Genomic DNA, 18,279 nt, shown 5'->3' on the forward strand with positions numbered 1-18,279 from the left:
TAAAAGGCCGGCACGCATCGGCGGCTCCTCTGGTGCTGCAAATGTTCATGGGCGGCGGTAACCACTTAACATCAGGTGACCCGACTGCTCGTTTGCTCGCTATATCTATTTTTTTAAAAATGTGTATCACCGGCTTTAATTTCTTCGCTTGACGAAGGCTTCTTAGCTTGGGTCCGGCAACTTTCAGAGCTGGAGATTCGAGGCGGCTAAGCTGAGAGTTAGGTAAAAATGAAACAAGAGGTTAGTAATAATTATTTTTCTTATTTATTTAAAAATGTATAGACTAAAGAAAGACACGTAATTTTTTTCTATATGCATAGTAAGTACTTAATGTTTACAGAATAATAAATAAATTACAGAATATATCTATATATTTTTCCCAAAGAAAAGGAATAAACCTTTTGGACCACGGGCCAGCGCGTGCCAGACCTTTGATTTATAAAAAAATTAAATTAAAAAAAAAGTTATTTCCTGTACTACGGTACGAGGCCCAACGTGCTCGAAATTTGAATCCGACTAGAACTTGAGTGATTTATTTTCACGCTGCGCGTACGCGTACTGCAGCACGTCGAGCAGTCGACTGCGTAGGACGGGCGGGGTCCACCAGCACAGGCGCGCGAAGGCAAAGTCGTGCGGCGGCTGGTTGAAGAAGCGGGGGGCCTCCACCACGAAGCCGTCGCGCATGAAGCGGAACAGCTCTTCGAAGCTGGGCACGGTGCCACTCTCCAGAGCGGCGAACGACGGGAACGTGTACAACTCCATCTGTGAATCGCAATACAGGGAGTTAGTCTGCATCTCCACGAACGAGTGTATCGCATCGGGCCTGAACTCTGAACTGACGCTAGTGACGTCCGGCCCCCAAGGGGTGATAGTGAGCGTGAAGGACAAGAAGGAGGGATAAAATAATTTGTAGGAGTCAAGAAGGCGCCCCGGGAAAACCTTAAGAGCAAATTAATACCGAATGGGCGCCCTCTTATACTTTTAAACTTTAAGAGCGTCTGGCACGGAGTTGCCCTCGCAATGCATGACTTGATTTCTACTACCTACTATTCCGAAGAAAATATTAAAATATTACAGCCGCACTCAGAGTCGCTAATCGTTACTTACGATTGAGTTAAAACGAGACAGATTTAAGTGAGAGATATAGCTCTGTCTCGTTTTAACTAAACTTAAGTAACGATTAAGCGACTCTGAGTGCGGCTGTAATATTTTAATATTTTCTTACAGGTCGTAGATAAGTGCGAGCGAAATAGATAGATTACTCGACGACTCAGTTTAAAATGCGTCGACTATAGGAGAAATGAATATTATCGTGTCGGCCATGGCACGTGTCTGGCACGCTTACGTGTGTAAAAATAAGTGAACCTTAGTCAGCAGGTACTCACCTCACCAGCAGCGGTGTCAGAGCGCAGCGCCGCACGATTTGCTTCGATCAGTTCCCGTGCGATATTGATGTGAGTGTTGTGCTTATTCACATAGGACAGCTCAACTTCGAGGACGCTGTTCTGTGGAAACATAGGACATTCACATAGGACACCTCAACTTCTAGGACGCTGTTCTGTGGAAACATAGGACATTCATGCATAGGACGTGCATGTCGGACCAATGTCCGACATGCACGCACTTACGCAATGAACATGTAAACGACGCGACGTTACCACAAGTAAAGTTCAGTAGCCTTTGTGAATTGCAAGCACTGTAATTAGATAAGGGTAGCTTAAGGCTTTATTGTAATATTTTAGTAATATATATGCAAACAAAAAAAAAGATACAGAAGAAACTACTTTTCTTCTTCTTATTTCGCTTTATGGCTTTCAGTAGTGCCACACCGAGCACAGAAACTACTTTTACAAAGGGTGCAAAGGCGACCTTTGGTGAAAGGATTTAATAGACCAGAGCGCAGGATGGTGCAAGAACTAAGAAGTAAAATTAATAAGCTCATCATGATCAACCCATCGCCAGCTCACTACAGAGCACGGGTCTCAGAGTAAGAAGGGCTTTGGCCATAGTCTACCACGCTGGCCAAGTGCGGATTGACAGACTTCACACACCTTTGAGAACATTATGGAGAACTCTCAGGCATGCAGGTTTCCTCACGATGTTTTCCTTCATCGTTAAAGCAAGTGATATTTTAATTACTTAAAAACGCACATAACTCCGAAAAGTTAGAGGTGCGTGCCCGGGATCGAACTCAGACTTCCGGCGCTTTTAAAGTAAAATTCAAAAAACATCTTTTAAATATTCAAAAGTTACAGATTTAGTCAAAATTTATTTAATTTATTTATCTTACCAAATTTCACTTTCTCATCCACACCTTGCGAGCTATCCTATTTTATTTTATTTTATTTTCTTTATTATACAAAAAAAAACTATCGTACAATTTTCCTATTCTTACAATTTACAACATCTATTTCAATGTATTATTTCTTATTTCTTCTTTTATGTCCTAAATCACTTTAAATTTAAAAACTTTAAACACTTTATTTCATTTTATTTATCCATTTACTCGCCAACTTTATATATTCTATGCCACTGACGTTTAGGTAATATTTAAAAGGCGGTCACTGAAAATCAGCGTTGGGGCATCTGGTACCTCAGATATTTGCTCTAGAGGTTTGTGTCTGAGGGGCCCGACGTCTCAACACAAGCTGAGTGGCCTACCTGTTCGAGGTGTTGCACTGCTGTACAGGACGATATTGCCTACACCATGTACCACCTATATACCTCGAATAAACATTATTCTATTCTATTCAATTCTATTCTAACCCCCGACCTCCGATTGGAAGGCGGACGTCCTAACCACTAGGCTACCACAGCCAATAAGCTCATATACCTATACTTAAATAAGTACCAGAGAGACGAGGCGGGGAGGGGTGGTGCGTATTGCACTTATTGTCGGAGCGGTATGGTGTCGCACTGGCCGTGTGCCGTGTGGCAGCCAATACTTACTCAAATCCAGAGCGGTGAGGCGCCGCAGTGCCTCAAACAACAATTGTACAGACCATCCAAATGTCCCCTGATGTTATGATGGCGCCATTCCAATTCACACAATAATAAACTTTGAGTTCTAAGGAATACAGCACACACAGCAAAGGTGCTAACATGACGGCAGGGACAGGTTATAGTGAACGGCATGTGTGCCGCGACGGGCTGTGCAACGCTGTGGTAATGCGGTCCGGCCTTTAACCGTTCATTATCATCGTCATCATCAACGACCGATAGAAGTCCACTATTGGACATAGGTTTCTTGTAGGGATATTTTTATAATTTTTATGATAGTGTTTTTACCTACACTTCAAGGAAATTACCAAATAATTTTAAATGCATATCAAAAATTGCGTAACCGGCAGGAATCGAACCTGCATCTTCTGGGTCTCTGGGTTTGGAAGATGCAGGTTCGATTCCTGCCGGTTACGCAATTTTTGATATGTATTTAAAATTATTCTTGTAGGGACTTGCATATGCCACGGTTTTTCGAACTACTTGCCCTGCCCATTGTCACTTGTTGCCTTGTACACTAAGTAAGCCTTACCAGAGTGTCCACGCTGGTCACGCACGCCACAAAGTCTTGTTCAATCTGCACCAGATGCACGAAATGACGGACGGCGTCAAGCCGCCAGCGGCAGCCGCCGTCGGGAGGGCGCACGCCCGCGAGCCTCGCGCGCACCGCCTGCGCCTCCAGGAGCGCCCACTCGCGCCGCAACGGCCTCAACTTGTCCAGGGCGCAGCAGTCCGTCGTACCGTAATCAATAAACAGCACCTGCCCACCACACAACCATATGTGTGCTGATTCGGTATCTCACTATTCAGCACTGAATGATAGCCACCGAGCTCGTTTGACATTGGTTGGTTCTACATTGCTGCCTCACTGAGCGATATTAAAATATTTTTTTCGTTAGAAGACCTTCAATTGATCGTATTCGTATTTATAATATTTTAAATACGAAAGTGTGTCTGTCTGTCTGTCTGTCTGCTAGCCTTTCACGGTCCATCCGTTCAACCGATTTTGATGAAATTTGGTACAGAGATAGCTTGGATCCCGGGGAAGGACATAGGCTACTTTTTATCCCGGAAAATCAAAGAGTTCCCACGAGATTTTTAAAAACCTAAATCCACGGGGATGAAGTCGCGGGCAACATCTAGTTAAAAATAAATGACAAATGGGCTCGGTGGCTATCATACAGTGTTAGACACTGAGTTTCACACTTCACACTGATATTATAAAAGCAAAAGTATATATAAATATATGTGTGTGCGTGTGTGTTTGTTACTCTTTCACGCAAAAACTACTGTCCGACGGATTTGGCTGAAATTTATGGAGACAGCTTATATCTTGACTTAACACATGGCTACTTTATATCACGGAAAATTAAAGATTTCCCGCGGTATCAAAAAATATTATTAGAGGGGATTAGGCAGTGGTCCCACCGCCAGCGAGAAAACGACTAACTATCGGCGATCGGCGGCAATAAAGAAATTTGTATTTGTATTTGATTTTCTCTCTCAAGAAATGCACAATAAATGTACATTCCGTGTAAACGAAAGAGATGCATATATCAAAAGTTGCTCTCTGACTGTTCATACTGTCGGCGACGACTCGCTTTACTAGTTTTGTCGCGAGAGCTCTCAAAAATAAAATCGCTCAGCGATGCTCGCTTGCTTGAACACGTGTAACGCGCGCGCAGGTTTGCACAGGACTAAGCGACCGCGGGCGAATGTCGCGAGTAATCGCTCGTCGCACTTGCACACTCGCTTATAGCCCGGCGACAAAACTATCGAAACTACATACTCGCTTCCCGCTGAGCGCCAACTCGTTTAAGTTTCTAGTTCTACTCGTTTCTCGTTCATCGTCGGCGGTCGGACCACTGCCTGAGGGAGGGATTACCTTTACCACCGATTCCGTCAATTGTTTAACGATGACGGCCCGATACCAGGTATTATAGTAGCAGGCGGCACAATAGTGGCCCAATTTTATGGCGCCCGGGAGAACTTTGCGGTCTTTGCCCGCGCCGCGCGTGTAATATTCGCTGCGGACAACACGCTCAATTATATGGACAATAGGGTATTTGACATCAAGCGAGAAAAGGCTCAAAAGGGCTAGAACCCAGAGCCGTAAAACCAGTTTAAAAAAAATCAAGCGAGAAAAAATCTAAAAATGCAAATATTATATTAAACGTTTTTTATGTGAAAACAAGTAAATAACTAATGAGAAATACAATTACGCCACGAATTCCCAAAGTTTGTTTTGCAACTAAAGTTGCATTTCTTCTTGAAAAAAACCGGTTACACGATAAGGGACAAAAAATAAGTTAGCTGCGTCTCTATTTATCACATTAGTAACTTTATCTGTGCTCTCTTTTTAGTGTGAATGAGAAAGTAACGTTCCTGTATCTACCTTTATTACTCTATCTACGAACAACAAGATATTTATCTTCTATTCAAATATTCAAATCAATTATTCAAAGTAGGTAATGCTGTAGGTACCTCCAACTGCGTCGAATCCCAAAGAACGGTTAAGTGTTTGAGCTGTATGTATGTCCGTTCCTATGTCTGCTTTTAACTACTAAACGGCTCAACCGATTTTGATAAATGATGCGTTATTAGATTCGCCTTGACAACGCGATTGTCACTTCGAAGCTAAAATTCTTAAAAAATCAAAATATCAGATTTTACGTAAGTACAGTACGCGGCAGAAAGTAATGTACATCGGCCTTTAGAATATGACATTTCGGCTTTGTAGAGCGTTGTCCCTGTCACTCATACCTATATGACGTTTTGTCGGTCTTAACGACAGAGACAACGCTCTACAAATCTGCTATCTCCTTTTAAAGAGATGTCATTTTCTACGGATAATACCTGGATTGCTTCCTCGTAATACTGACTTGAAGCAAAACCTACTGGGCTCCGATCTCTTGATCTAATTTGTTAGTCGAAGTGGGACAGCTATAATATTATATAAGTAGATATTTGCTTCAAGAAAGTATTGGAAGTGAACTCTCCACTACTTCTACTACATAAGGTAGACTTACTCCATTTCCTGCATTTGCTCGGCATTGGCATTGTAGCCGCCGCCTAACCGCAATATCCAGAATTGAGTAGGAGAGTATACCTCTTCTACTCTGACTGTGAATATGGAGCCAACAGCCACATCGGAGATACTGGCAGCTGGGATGACCTGACGTAGTTTCACGCAGTCATCAGGAAATGTGCCTTCTCTCTGCACAGGGCAAGGGTCACATATAGAATTAGAATTTGTTTATTAATCACTTGGTACACAATCAATTAATTTACAAAACCACTATAATAATTAATAATCAGTAAAATAATATGTGTAAACAAAAACAACACAATCGATAGAATTGCATTAGTGAAACACTGCGTCGCAATTCTATCGCCAATATACAGTTGGCTCGTAAGAGCTGTAGACCATGACCGGAGCTCAGACTGAGGACTCCATAGGGTAGATATTCACTTAATGATTAAAAAACTGGCCAAGTGCGAGTCAGGCTCGCGCAACGAGAGTTCCGTACTACTGTCGTACTTTTTCGACCCTTTATTTCTGGTCCTGAAGCCGAAAGCTGCCCCTTCAGAAATATATTTTAACAGTCTTATTCATAAAAATCCCTTATTAAAGGTTTACAATGTTCATTAGCTAAAATGCTCATTAGGCCTATTAAACGTTTCATAACTTTCTTTATTCATAAAGGTTCAATAAACCTCTCACAACTAAATTCTCGCTATACGCTGGTTTCGCTTTGTTATGTTGTCGTTCTGATGAATTCATAGACAAAACGGCAAAAAACTGGGGTTTTATGGTCTGCGCTCCGTGAAGTGACTATTGTTTTCATTTTTGTTTGTTCAAAAAAAAACATTAAAGATAAAAAAGTGTCTCCAAATTGTTGGCATCTCGACGTGTTGCGATGCGACAGGTAGAGATGGCAATCGGGATATGAGGCGGGGGGACGCCCCGCACGTCACCCGTGCTATCTCGCACCGGGTTAGCGCGGGGACTGTGCGGGTATGCGGGTCTCCACCTCGATTGCCATCTCGACCTGTCGCGACAGGTCGAGATGTACATTTTGCAATAATACAATGTCACTAGAAACAAAACAAAATAACCTCACTTCACTCAAATTATCAGCTGTCCCGAAGACAAGTCAGCCATCGGCCATCTTGTCCTTTATGAAGGGTTTATAGTAGGGTCCACCCTATTATAAGTTATGGAGCTGTTATAAGAGCATTTTAGCACTATTGAACGTTTATGAATAATGTTTTTAAATTCTAAGTATACTTATCATACGCAGTTTGAACTCAGACTTAAAAAAATAAAAATCTTTTTTATTCGAATAAACTTTTACAAGTACTTTCGAATAGTCGGATGCATCTACCAAACTCACACTTAAATAAAACTTACACAACAGTATTTTTAATGAAGCAAAATAAATGATTATGATGAATTACCATAAAAAATTTAAGGGTGAATATAATAGGAAAAGATGAACAGTCAGATATTCTTTTATTTTAATTTAACAACAGCGATGTCATTAAAGACCTGTTTTGTTTTTGAAATATGAATAAATGTCTGGACCCGACTGAAATGAACTTATACAAGTAGGTACGCTGGAAGATCGGTGCACTACAAAATTTTTACAAAAAAAATAAAAACCGACTTCGATACACAAACACTAAAAATTGAAAAATAATTTAATTTATTACCGAATATATTATGTATACAAGATTTAATATAGTTCCATAATAATACTTTTTGGTGCCGGTGCCAATTAGCTTTAGCTGCGCGAATCGTCTAGACTTCATATTTTTATGAGACTCCACAATGGCACCTCATTGGCACCGACCCCAAAAAATATTATTATGGAACTATATTAACTCTTGTATACATAATATGTTCGGTAATAAATTAAATTATTTTTCAATTTTTAGTGTTTGTGTATCGAAGTCGGTTTTTATTTTTTTTGTAAAAAATTTTTATTTCACAATTTTTAGTGGCCCCATGGAATTATGCTATGACTGGTTAAAAATCTACTGTTTACTTAGCTATTACACTGATCGCGAGCAATTTACTCTTATCCGTTGAGGAGTTCCAGTATCTATCTTCGAAGATGTTCATCAGATCTTCACCAAATTGAAATGGGACCAACTTTGAACTATACCCTTTCAAACAAAAAAAGAATTTTCAAAATCGGTCCAGGCGTCTTTGAGTAATCGGGGAACATACATAAAAAAAAAAAAAAAAAAAAAAAGATTCCGACGAATTGAGAACCTCCTCCTTTTTTTGAAGTCGGTTAAAAAAGACAATTATTGCCATTCTTGCCGAGTCAAACGCCACCAAACGTATCGGAAATCAAAAAAGACATTTGGTGTCCAATGGTCTTTTGACACTATGTTGACTGATAGCTCATCACTAACATTTAGTTCTTAGTACGCTCACATGACACTCACTGCGCTATAAGTGCCAAAATGGCGCAATCAAGATGGCTGTTGCTTTAAGAACAGGTCGGCAATCGCAGGTCCAGACACTAGCGACCTACTTTGCAGGGTCAGACCCATCAAGCAATGAAAACCTTCCAGGATCAGTTTTCTTTAATGTCTCGTACATGGCGCTGGCTCGGCCGTTCCGGCCAAGCGGTGAAGATCCGCCCAGCAATCATTGTCTGATGGGATAGGTTTGAACTCTGAAGCCACTCACGTATGGATTATATGGCAGAGCCTCTTCTACAGGGTAGGGCTCCTGGCGTTTCTTGACGGACAGCGGCAGCGGGAAGGTCGGCCGGCGGGTCGTGCAGAAAAGCAGATAGTCCTGTCTACGCGGCAAATACTTTACCTGGACGTCTTTAGCCTTAGCGGCCAGGTAAAGTACCGTCATATAGTCCAATCTGTGGGCGTTATGTCACATCAATATTTACAAAAAAAACTCGGTCAAGTGCGAGTCAGGCTCGCGCAACTAGGGTTCCGTACTACAGTCGTATTTTTTCGACATTTTGCACGATAAATCAAAAACTATGACTCATAAAAAAAAATGCACAGGTGATACACCTTTCATATGATACCCCACTTAATATAGTTATCTCACTTTGATAATTGAAAATACGAATTATTAGATCAACTGACGTCAAAATGACGTCATTTCGATGTTAATGAGGCATGGTTCCAGCGCAATAGCAATTTGCGGGACTTATAGTAGTACAATGCCTAGTGCCTCTCTCTCTGTCTGACTCTAATATATAAACTCTCTTTCTGTGTCTTTCGTACCAGATCGTCCAACCACCTTCTCCAGCTCCTCCACCTGCTTGTGGTTGCTGGACCCTGTCACGACATAGCACGTTACCAAGTACAGTTACCTGAGCAGTTCTCCCATGTCTGTAGCCCACATCCCGTTGTTACACTTGGAGAGTTCCTGCCGCAGCTCCAGCTCGTCCACTGACGGGCTGAAATGGCGCTCGCGATAGCTTGACCCTGTCACAACACTGCACGTCACCAAATATCATACCGAGACATTTTTCAATAGGTATAATGTATCTAAATATAAGTATAAAACGAAAAGGTGACTGACTGACTGACTGATTTATCAGACAGATCGACTGACAGCTCAAACTACTCGACGGATCGGGCTGAAATTTGCAGATGCAGATGCAGATAGCTATTATGACGTAGAGATCCGCTAAGAAAGGCTTTTTGAAAATTCAACCCCTAAGGGGGTAAAATAGGGGTTCGAAATTTGTGTAGTCCACGCGGACGAAGTCGAGGGCATAAGCTAGTTTAATATATCGGTGGATGTGCTCAAAGCGGTCATAGGAGGCAAAGTGATCACTTTTCATTTTTCTGTTATTTAAAATAATAGCGCGACAATTGCCACTTTTGTCGCACAAAAAATCCTCCACCCCGTGCTGGGCAGTATAAGCCGGCGGAAATATCTGAGAACCTAGCTTAGTGACGTCATGCAACGCGCTCGCGTTGGCACCGGTACTGGATAGACGAAAACGGGCGAGTTGCGGGGAACCAGCGAGGTTCGTAGATATTTCCGCTAGGTAGTAATTCGGTAACATTGGGACTGGCCACGTTGCTCTTACCCCCATGGCTGCTTTAGGCGACCGCACGGGCAAAGCGGTTTTTTACAAGTTAAGGTAATTTAAACATTTATATACTTTAGATAGGTACATCTTAGATATTTTAATTTGCGAGAATATAAATTTCAGATATATAATAAATTCAATAAAGTCTTTTCCCAGCATTCGCAGTATAAAATTCTTTTGGGAAATCAATCGTTCGATAGGTTTTTTTAACTCAAAGCTAAGGTGGCCACTTTGAGCATACTTCGCTTACTAGCACTCGGAAATTATTATTTCGACTTTGCGTAAAAACAATGACTACTTTCACGTCAGTCCACTCTGGAAGGCAGCTAGTTATTGCTAATATTATGAATAGTAGTGACTAGGATCACTATAGTCCGTACGAAATGACTTCTTACGTGCCATTTTAACTGTATGGGTCAACTGTCTTGTCAAAAGTACGGTTCACCTTTAAAATAAGGATTAAAAACCACTAAAAACGTATTTTTGACGTGACAATTAACACAAAGTAAAATGGCGCGTGACAATTCATTTTGTACCTCTAATCCCTCTAATAAACAATTTTGTTACCTAGTAAGTATACTAGCGACCCGCCCCGGCTTCGCACTGGTAGCTTGTTACAATTTTCGTAAGGATCTCTAATTTGTCTAAATAAAATATAGCCTGGATCAAAAATAATGTAGCTTTCTACTGGTGAAAGATTATTTTTTAAATAAAATTGGTTTAGTAGTTCCAGAGATTACCCCCTACAAACAATCTTATACAAACTAACTCTTTATAATATATAGATGAGTTTTTCTGGAACCTCCAACCGATTATAAAGAAACAGAGACAAGCTTGCAGCTCCTACCTTCCGCCTCAGGAAAGTCCAAAAGTCATTTGTGGGTATGGGTATTACCTTTTATAATAAAATCCCGCAAACTATTTTGGACTTACCTTTGCACAAGTTTAAAAAATTCTATTAAAAATATGCTCCTGAAAAAAGCATATTACACAATTGAAGATTATCTAAATGATAAAAGAGCGTGGATTTGACCTGCAGCTCGTTCCAGCAACGCACAAGACTGCAAATACTATTTTATACATGGCATAATCTTGTACCTATATCAAATATTTGAATAGAGCAACCGCTGAGTTTCTTGCTGGTTCTTCTCGGTAGGAAAGGCATTCCGAACCAGTGGTAGATGCATCCGACTATTCGTAAGTACTTGTAAAAGTTTATTCGAATAAAAAAGATTTTTATTTTTATTTTATGCTTAATGAATGGGTACAATACAGCAATAGTGCCCACAAGTGAGGTTTGAGGATTTGACTACTCCATAGACTACTCACTCAAAACTGCATCGATGTATGACTCCTCCATGATTGCGCACCACCTTGAAAGAAAATGTAAGTATACTTATTTAACATAATAAGACTCGCACACAAAGCGTTGCGTACGATCGTAGAAGAAATAACATTTCTTAATTTTTAGGGTTCCGTACCTCAAAAGGAAAAACGGAACCCTTATAGGATCACTTTGTTGTCTGTCTGTCTGTCTGTCTGTCGGTCTATCAAGAAACCTACAGGGTACTTCCCGTTGACCTAAAATCATGAAATTTGGCAAGTAGGTAGATCTTATAGCTGACATTCGGGGGGAAAAAAATGTGGTCATGAACTAATAATTAGTGTTTCAAAGAAAGATAACTATATCAAGTGGGGTATTATATGAAAGGTCTTCACCTGTGCATTCTAAAACAGATTTTCATTTATTTTTATGCATCACAGTTTTTGAATTATCGTGCAAAACGTCGAAAAAATACGACTGTAGTACGGAACCCTCGTTGCGCGAGCCTGACTCGCACTTGGGCGGTTTTGATAAATTATTATGGCGGTCTATTTGATATTTTAGTAGGTACTACTTGTTCTTATAGCGGCAATAGTAAGTAATACGTTTATAGTGCGTTCGCTAACATAGTGTCGGTACGTCACCCGCAGGTACACTTAATGTTTTCTTTTATTTTTTACCGTTTTTAATTTTTTTTTTCTATTCTAAGAATAAAACAGAATCTCTGAATAGTCTGCCAATCCGCACTTGGTCAGCATGGTAGACCATGTTTAAACCCATTTTCATTCTGAGAGAAGACCCGTGTTTATGATAATATTATATTTAAGACCAGCCATACATACGGACAGCTTGAAGCAGTCAGGATGTACTGCTTCAAGCTGCGACTACGTGTTGAACTACAGACTTCTACGTACGAACATATACGAACCGCTCAAGCAGTTGCAACTGCTTCGGGCGGTTGGGCGGTCAAGCAGTCGCCAGGCATACACTGACTGCTCGAGCTGTCGACCGCTCTCGCGCAGTTACCTCTGCCCGCGCTCCTCATTCCACGTCGCGCACGCTTCCCGCCCGCATTGAAATTGCTTGGCAGCTTGAAGCTGCCATCGAGCATTTAAGCTAACTGCTCGATGGCAGCTTCAAGCTGTTGACTCCGACTGCTCGAGCGGTCCGTGTATGTTGATCACTGGCTAACCGCTCGAGCAGTCCATGTATGGCGGACCTTATGTTTATGGTTAGGTATACTGTAACAAAATACGAATTTATATAAAAAATAAAAGTAAAGAGAATTTTAATGACAAATATGAGTAGGTAAATAAACAAATAAAAGTAAAATAGACACTTCCTCCCTCAAAGTGTCGGAGCCTTGGAGTACACTGTACAGTGTACACCCCAGGCGGCAAGTTTTGAAGTCACGGGCGGTGCCTTTGACAAGACGCGCCGCACGTGCGAAGGCGGTTCGAGTGATTCGACACAAATGCGACCGTAAGTAAGCGAACCGACTTTACCTGTACACCTTCAGTCCGTGACAGGTTGAGACGGCAAACGGGGTATGAGGCGGGGGGACGCCCCGCACACCCACACCTCACGCGCGCTCAACCGCACCAGTCAGCGCGTGGACTGTGCAGTGGCCCTACCGCGGTTGTTTGACAGCTACAATGTCACGATCGCAATCATCTCTGATTGGTTAATGCTCGCTCACTATTGGCCACAATGCATTGTTGCTCATTGTTGCAACAAGAATCGCACAAATTCAGCCAATCAGAACAATTGAGATTGTAATAATGATTGATGCAGGTTTTAGACAATCGCCCCGCTGGTTTTAATTTGCCATTTCAACCTGTCGCGTACTATACATAGAAATCGGTCCAGAAACTTCGGAAAAATCGGTGCACCTACCTAGGTACATACTTACATAGGTAGGTACGTTAAAAAAGGGCCGAATTGAGAACCATAGAATTCGGTTAAAAGAAATTAGTGTTATTACAGTTCTTGCAATTCACGAAGGCGAGTGGCACATGCTTGTGTTTAAGTCGTATCGGTATAAGTAACGTACACTGAATGTGTGCGTTTGGGAGCGCTTGCTCGCGACTGATTGGTCCGACATGCACTCACACTAACGCAATGTCCGTGTATCCAACGTAACTACAATCACACTCGCCTTCGTGAATTGCAAGAACTGTAGTGATGGATCACTTACGATGGTAGTTATAAAGATTTTGAACGTTTCATTATGGTATCTACACTAATATTATAAAGAGGAAAACTTTGTTTGTTTGTTTGTTTGTTTGTTTGTTTGTACTGAATAGGCTCAAAAACTACTGGACCGATTTTAAAAATTCTTTCACCATTCGAAAGCTACATTATCCACGAGTAACATAGGCTATATTTTATTTTGGAAAAAAATAGGGTTCCGTAAGATATTTGGGTTTTTCGGACACAAGGTGTAAAAAATCAACCAGAAAAGTTACTTATTTTGCGTACGCTGCCTAAACTATAAAAGATAGAACCATAAAATGTTCTAATTAATTGTAGATCTTATAAATATCTACAAAAAAGTCCGCGACACACTATACCCATCTATGTCGAGTGAGGCACAGCAACCATTTTTTTATTTAAAAATCTTGAATTTTTTTTGGACTACATTTAAACGCGTTTATTTTACTCATGCTATTAATCCTTATCAAAATAAATGATTTCATCACTAAGAACAGTTTATGGAGATAATATTTGGTCTTTGAATGATTAAAATTGGACGTTTGGTTTTGAAGTTATGGCGAAATTAAAATATTACGATTTCTGCTGCACGGCCCGTTGTCTACACTAATATTATAAAGAGGAAAACTTTGTTTGTTTGTTTGTTTGTTTGTTTGTTTGTTTGTTTGTACTGAATAGGCTCAAAAACTACTGGACCGATTTTAAAAATTCTTTCACCATTCGAAAGCTACATTATCCACGAGTAACATAGGCTATATTTTATTTTGGAAAAAAATAGGGTTCCGTAAGATATTTGGGTTTTTCGGACACAAGGTGTAAAAAATCAACCAGAAAAGTTACTTATTTTGCGTACGCTGCCTAAACTATAAAAGATAGAACCATAAAATGTTCTAATTAATTGTAGATCTTATAAATATCTACAAAAAAGTCCGCGACACACTATACCCATCTATGTCGAGTGAGGCACAGCAACCATTTTTTTATTTAAAAATCTTGAAATTTTTTTGGACTACATTTAAACGCGTTTATTTTACTCATGCTATTAATCCTTATCAAAATAAATGATTTCATCACTAAGAACAGTTTGTGGAGATAATATTTGGTCTTTGAATGATTAAAATTGGACGTTTGGTTTTGAAGTTATGGCGAAATTAAAATATTACGATTTCTGCTGCACGGCCCGTTGTATTATTATATAAAGAGGTAATGTCGTTAAGTTTGTTTGTAGGGGGTAATCTTTAGAACTACTGAACCGATTTTAAAAATTCTTTCACCAGTAGAAAGCTACATTATTCCTGAGTGACATAGGCTATACGGGATCTTTAAAAACCTAAATCTACGCGGGCGAAGCCGCGGGGATCAGCTAGTATTATATAAAGAGGTAATGTCGTTAAGTTTGTTTGTAGGGGGTAATCTTTAGAACTACTGAACCGATTTTAAAAATTCTTTCACCAGTAGAAAGCTACATTATTCCTGAGTGACATAGGCTATACGGGATCTTTAAAAACCTAAATCTACGCGGGCGAAGCCGCGGGGATCAGCTAGTTATTAATATAAAGAAAAAAAGAGTAGGTACCTAGGTCCTACAACAACGTTATACGTCATGCCAAAAAAGTACTACGATTAACAAACCGTACGTTTTCAAAATTTACGCACTGTACACAATAAGTTCATCACGTTCGAATTTCAAATGACTTTTCCAAGATAAATATCGGTTAAAACGGATTTATTTGAGACTAGTACGAAGATACTTAATAAGTAGGTAGGTACCTGTGTCTTTTTTGAGTTTGATGTTGAATCACTCGCTCACACTACGGTTAAACACTGTTAAAAAATTGAAAACACTGTTATTTTTTAATATTATTTGTTTATATTCGTTTGTATTAAAGTAGTACTCATAATATAAACGAATACAAACAAATAACATTTAAATAATAATTTTTCTGGATATTTTCCGACACGACGCTCACCTCGACAGAACAGTCTGACGAAAAAGAGGGTTACCAGCTCTAAACTTCAAATTATCCAATTCCCATTTCCCACATCGTGGTTATCTTTTTGACGGCAAAATTATCGTAGGTACCTACCTACCTAAACTAGCGGCACGCTATGATGGCCGGTTTGACGTTTGTCCGCTCATGAAGTTCCGTATTAATTGATAACGACTTTGAAGGAAATAATTGTATTACTTTATTGACGATAGTGATGTGCAGAGATTCATAAATTTTATCGAATGTAGTTTTAGGTTTAGGACTCAAAATTTATTTATTAAATTGATTTCTTAAATGTATACAAGTGTAGAAAAATCAGTTTGCACCATTTAAGGGGTGAATGTACTTGTGAATATGAACAATTTTCACTATGTGGACAAACCTCTGAAATCGCAAAAAAATATCAATAAATTTTTAAAAATGGAATCTAATACGATCGTCACATAGGATCGCTGGCTAGCACAACTACTACCTCCGGCAAACTCGCGTCAATGCTCAATGCAAAACAAAGCAGTTTCGAATTGACGTTGCTTCGAAAAGTATAAACTGTCAGTGCAATGCGATTGTGATATAGTTTTGACCTGGCTTTGGATTTCAAATATTGATACTGCATTACTGTTGACCCTTGCTCGTTAATTTGGACTCTGTTCAAGCCCTTTGTTGTGGATTTCGTCGATATGACCGAACGTACGCAGAGAACTGTTCTAAATAGTCAGACACGTGAGTTCCTAATACGCCTTCGTAACTATTTCGATCGTGAAGCTCAAAATGGAGGGCCAATTTTACCTATAACGTCAGTGGTTGAACGCGTAGCTGATGCGCTTAATATTGGACAACGAACTGTTAGACGGATAACTAAAAAAAAATATGGCGAGACTGGCACAGAAGAAAATAAACTTCACACACCAAAAAAGAGAAAACGAGCAAAACCAGTCGTAGGCATCGATAGCTTTGATGCCGATGCTATCCGAAGACATGTTTACGGCTACTATTTACAGAAGGAGTATCCAACAAGAAAAAAGTTGGTGCATTCACTGAAGGAAGCTGGATTATTCTTCGGTGGGGAAAGTTCTTTAACGAAGATTTTGAAGACCATTGGATTTCGATACAAAAAATGTAACAAACGCAAAATATTGATGGAAAGATTTGATATAGCGATGGCAAGGTATACTTTTTTACGGCAAGTGAAAGAAATCAAAAATTGGCAAAATGTTGTGTTCTTGGATGAAACATGGCTTAATGCTAACCATACTGTAGGCCGTTCTTGGAACGATGACACAGCAGCATCTACTTCCAAAGTTCCTGTAGGAAAAGGATCGCGACTTATAATTTGTCACGCCGGAACCATCAACGGGTTTGTCGAAGGTTCTCTCATGGCTTTTGCGTCAAAAACCACTGGAGACTATCATGAAGACATGAATGGAGAAAAGTTTACTGAATGGTTTACCTCAATGTTGTGTAGCCTCCCTGAACCATCTATTATAATTATGGACAACGCCCCATACCACTCGATGCAAATTGACAAGCCACCTGCCCAATCCCAAAAGAAAGCTGATATCGTCGCATGGCTTCGTAAAAATGGCGTAGATGCAAACATGAATATGTTAAAAGCGGAATTAGTACGTCTTTTAAAAGAAAACAAACCAACCAAGATCCGATACGTCATTGACGAAATAGCATTAGAACATGGGCACAGAGTTATACGGTTACCGCCTTACCATTGTGAGTATAATGCGATTGAGTTGGTGTGGGCTCAAATTAAGGGATATGCTGCAAGACACAATACAGAACCCCCATTTACCACAAAAAAAATGCTAAAATTATTAGAAGAAGCTTGTGAACATGTGACTAAAGGAGACTGGGAAAAGGTTGTGAATAGAACTGTTAAATTAATAAGGGAAGATTATGAAAGAGATGTGAAAATAGATAATATTATAGAAAACGAACATATAATTATTAATGTATGTGATGATAGCAGTGACGACAGTGAAAATAGTAGTATGGACGAATCTGATTAATTATGGCCTTTTGTGGCACCTTTTTCGGTATCTTTTGTATTCATATGTTTCTTGTGTGCATATAAAGTATGTATATTCATTTTCGTTCAAATATTCAGTTCGTTCAAATAAATTAAATAAACATATACATTTTTGTTTTATTAAACCTATTTAATCAGGTACAAAAACAAAACTTAATTGTTTTTTGTTCGAGAATAAATTGACATTCCACATCACTATTGTAATGTGTCAAACCGGCCATCATAGCGTGCCGCTAGTGTAATAAAAATGTATAATTATTAAAATATATATGTATTCTTCATCATCATCAACCGATAGACGTCCACTGCTGTGCAGGTCTCTTGTGGGACTTCCACGCCACGGTCTTGCGCCGCCTGAATCCCCTGAATCTTTTCTACCCCTTCGTTGAATTTTCAAAAGTCCTTTCTTAGCGGATGCCTACGATATAATAGCTATCTGCATGCCAAATTTCGCCACAGATCCGTGCAGTAGTTTTAGTTGTGCGTTGATAGATCAGTCAGTCCCCTTTTACTTTTATATATTTAGGTGTGAGGGAGAGAGAGTTTTTAATAAATACACAGAATTTTATTATTTTTGGTTAAATATAATTTTGAATATTTTCCCGCTCTCCCATAATTATC

At 39.8% G+C, this 18,279-nt stretch overlaps 2 protein-coding genes across 2 annotated transcripts in view; one reads left to right on the forward strand and one right to left on the reverse strand.

Moving 5' to 3' along the window:
- Rrp6 (exosome component Rrp6) overlaps positions 1 to 18,279 on the forward strand; it is a 260,688-nt gene that overhangs the window by 44,085 nt on the left and 198,324 nt on the right. The gene's annotated exons all lie outside the window — the stretch shown is intronic.
- Positions 242 to 15,614, reverse strand: LOC138404509 (tudor domain-containing protein 7A-like). The gene is made up of 9 exons (XM_069508702.1): positions 15,600 to 15,614; positions 11,421 to 11,464; positions 9,360 to 9,474; positions 8,708 to 8,894; positions 6,030 to 6,217; positions 4,886 to 5,027; positions 3,533 to 3,760; positions 1,386 to 1,505; positions 242 to 762 (listed from the first exon to the last, which is right to left on the reverse strand). The coding sequence occupies exons 2-9, from the start codon at positions 11,449 to 11,451 to the stop codon at positions 517 to 519; spliced, it is 1,257 nt and encodes a 418-aa protein (XP_069364803.1). The 5' UTR covers positions 11,452 to 11,464; positions 15,600 to 15,614; the 3' UTR covers positions 242 to 516.

The sequence above is a fragment of the Maniola hyperantus genome, chromosome Z, assembly GCF_902806685.2.
Source record: "Maniola hyperantus chromosome Z, iAphHyp1.2, whole genome shotgun sequence".
NCBI lineage: Eukaryota > Metazoa > Arthropoda > Insecta > Lepidoptera > Nymphalidae > Maniola > Maniola hyperantus.

What these genes read in the sequence shown, in the direction of transcription:
- LOC138404509 (XM_069508702.1), bottom strand. Translation starts at nt 11,451, where the DNA reads ATGGAGGAGTCATACATCGATGCAGTTTTGA. An exon ending in ATACATCGATGCAGTTTTGA is followed by an intron (nt 9,475 to 11,420) that starts GTGAGTAGTCTA and finishes GTGTTGTGACAG; the next exon opens with GGTCAAGCTATCGCGAGCGC. An exon ending in GACATGGGAGAACTGCTCAG is followed by an intron (nt 8,895 to 9,359) that starts GTAACTGTACTT and finishes TAACGCCCACAG; the next exon opens with ATTGGACTATATGACGGTAC.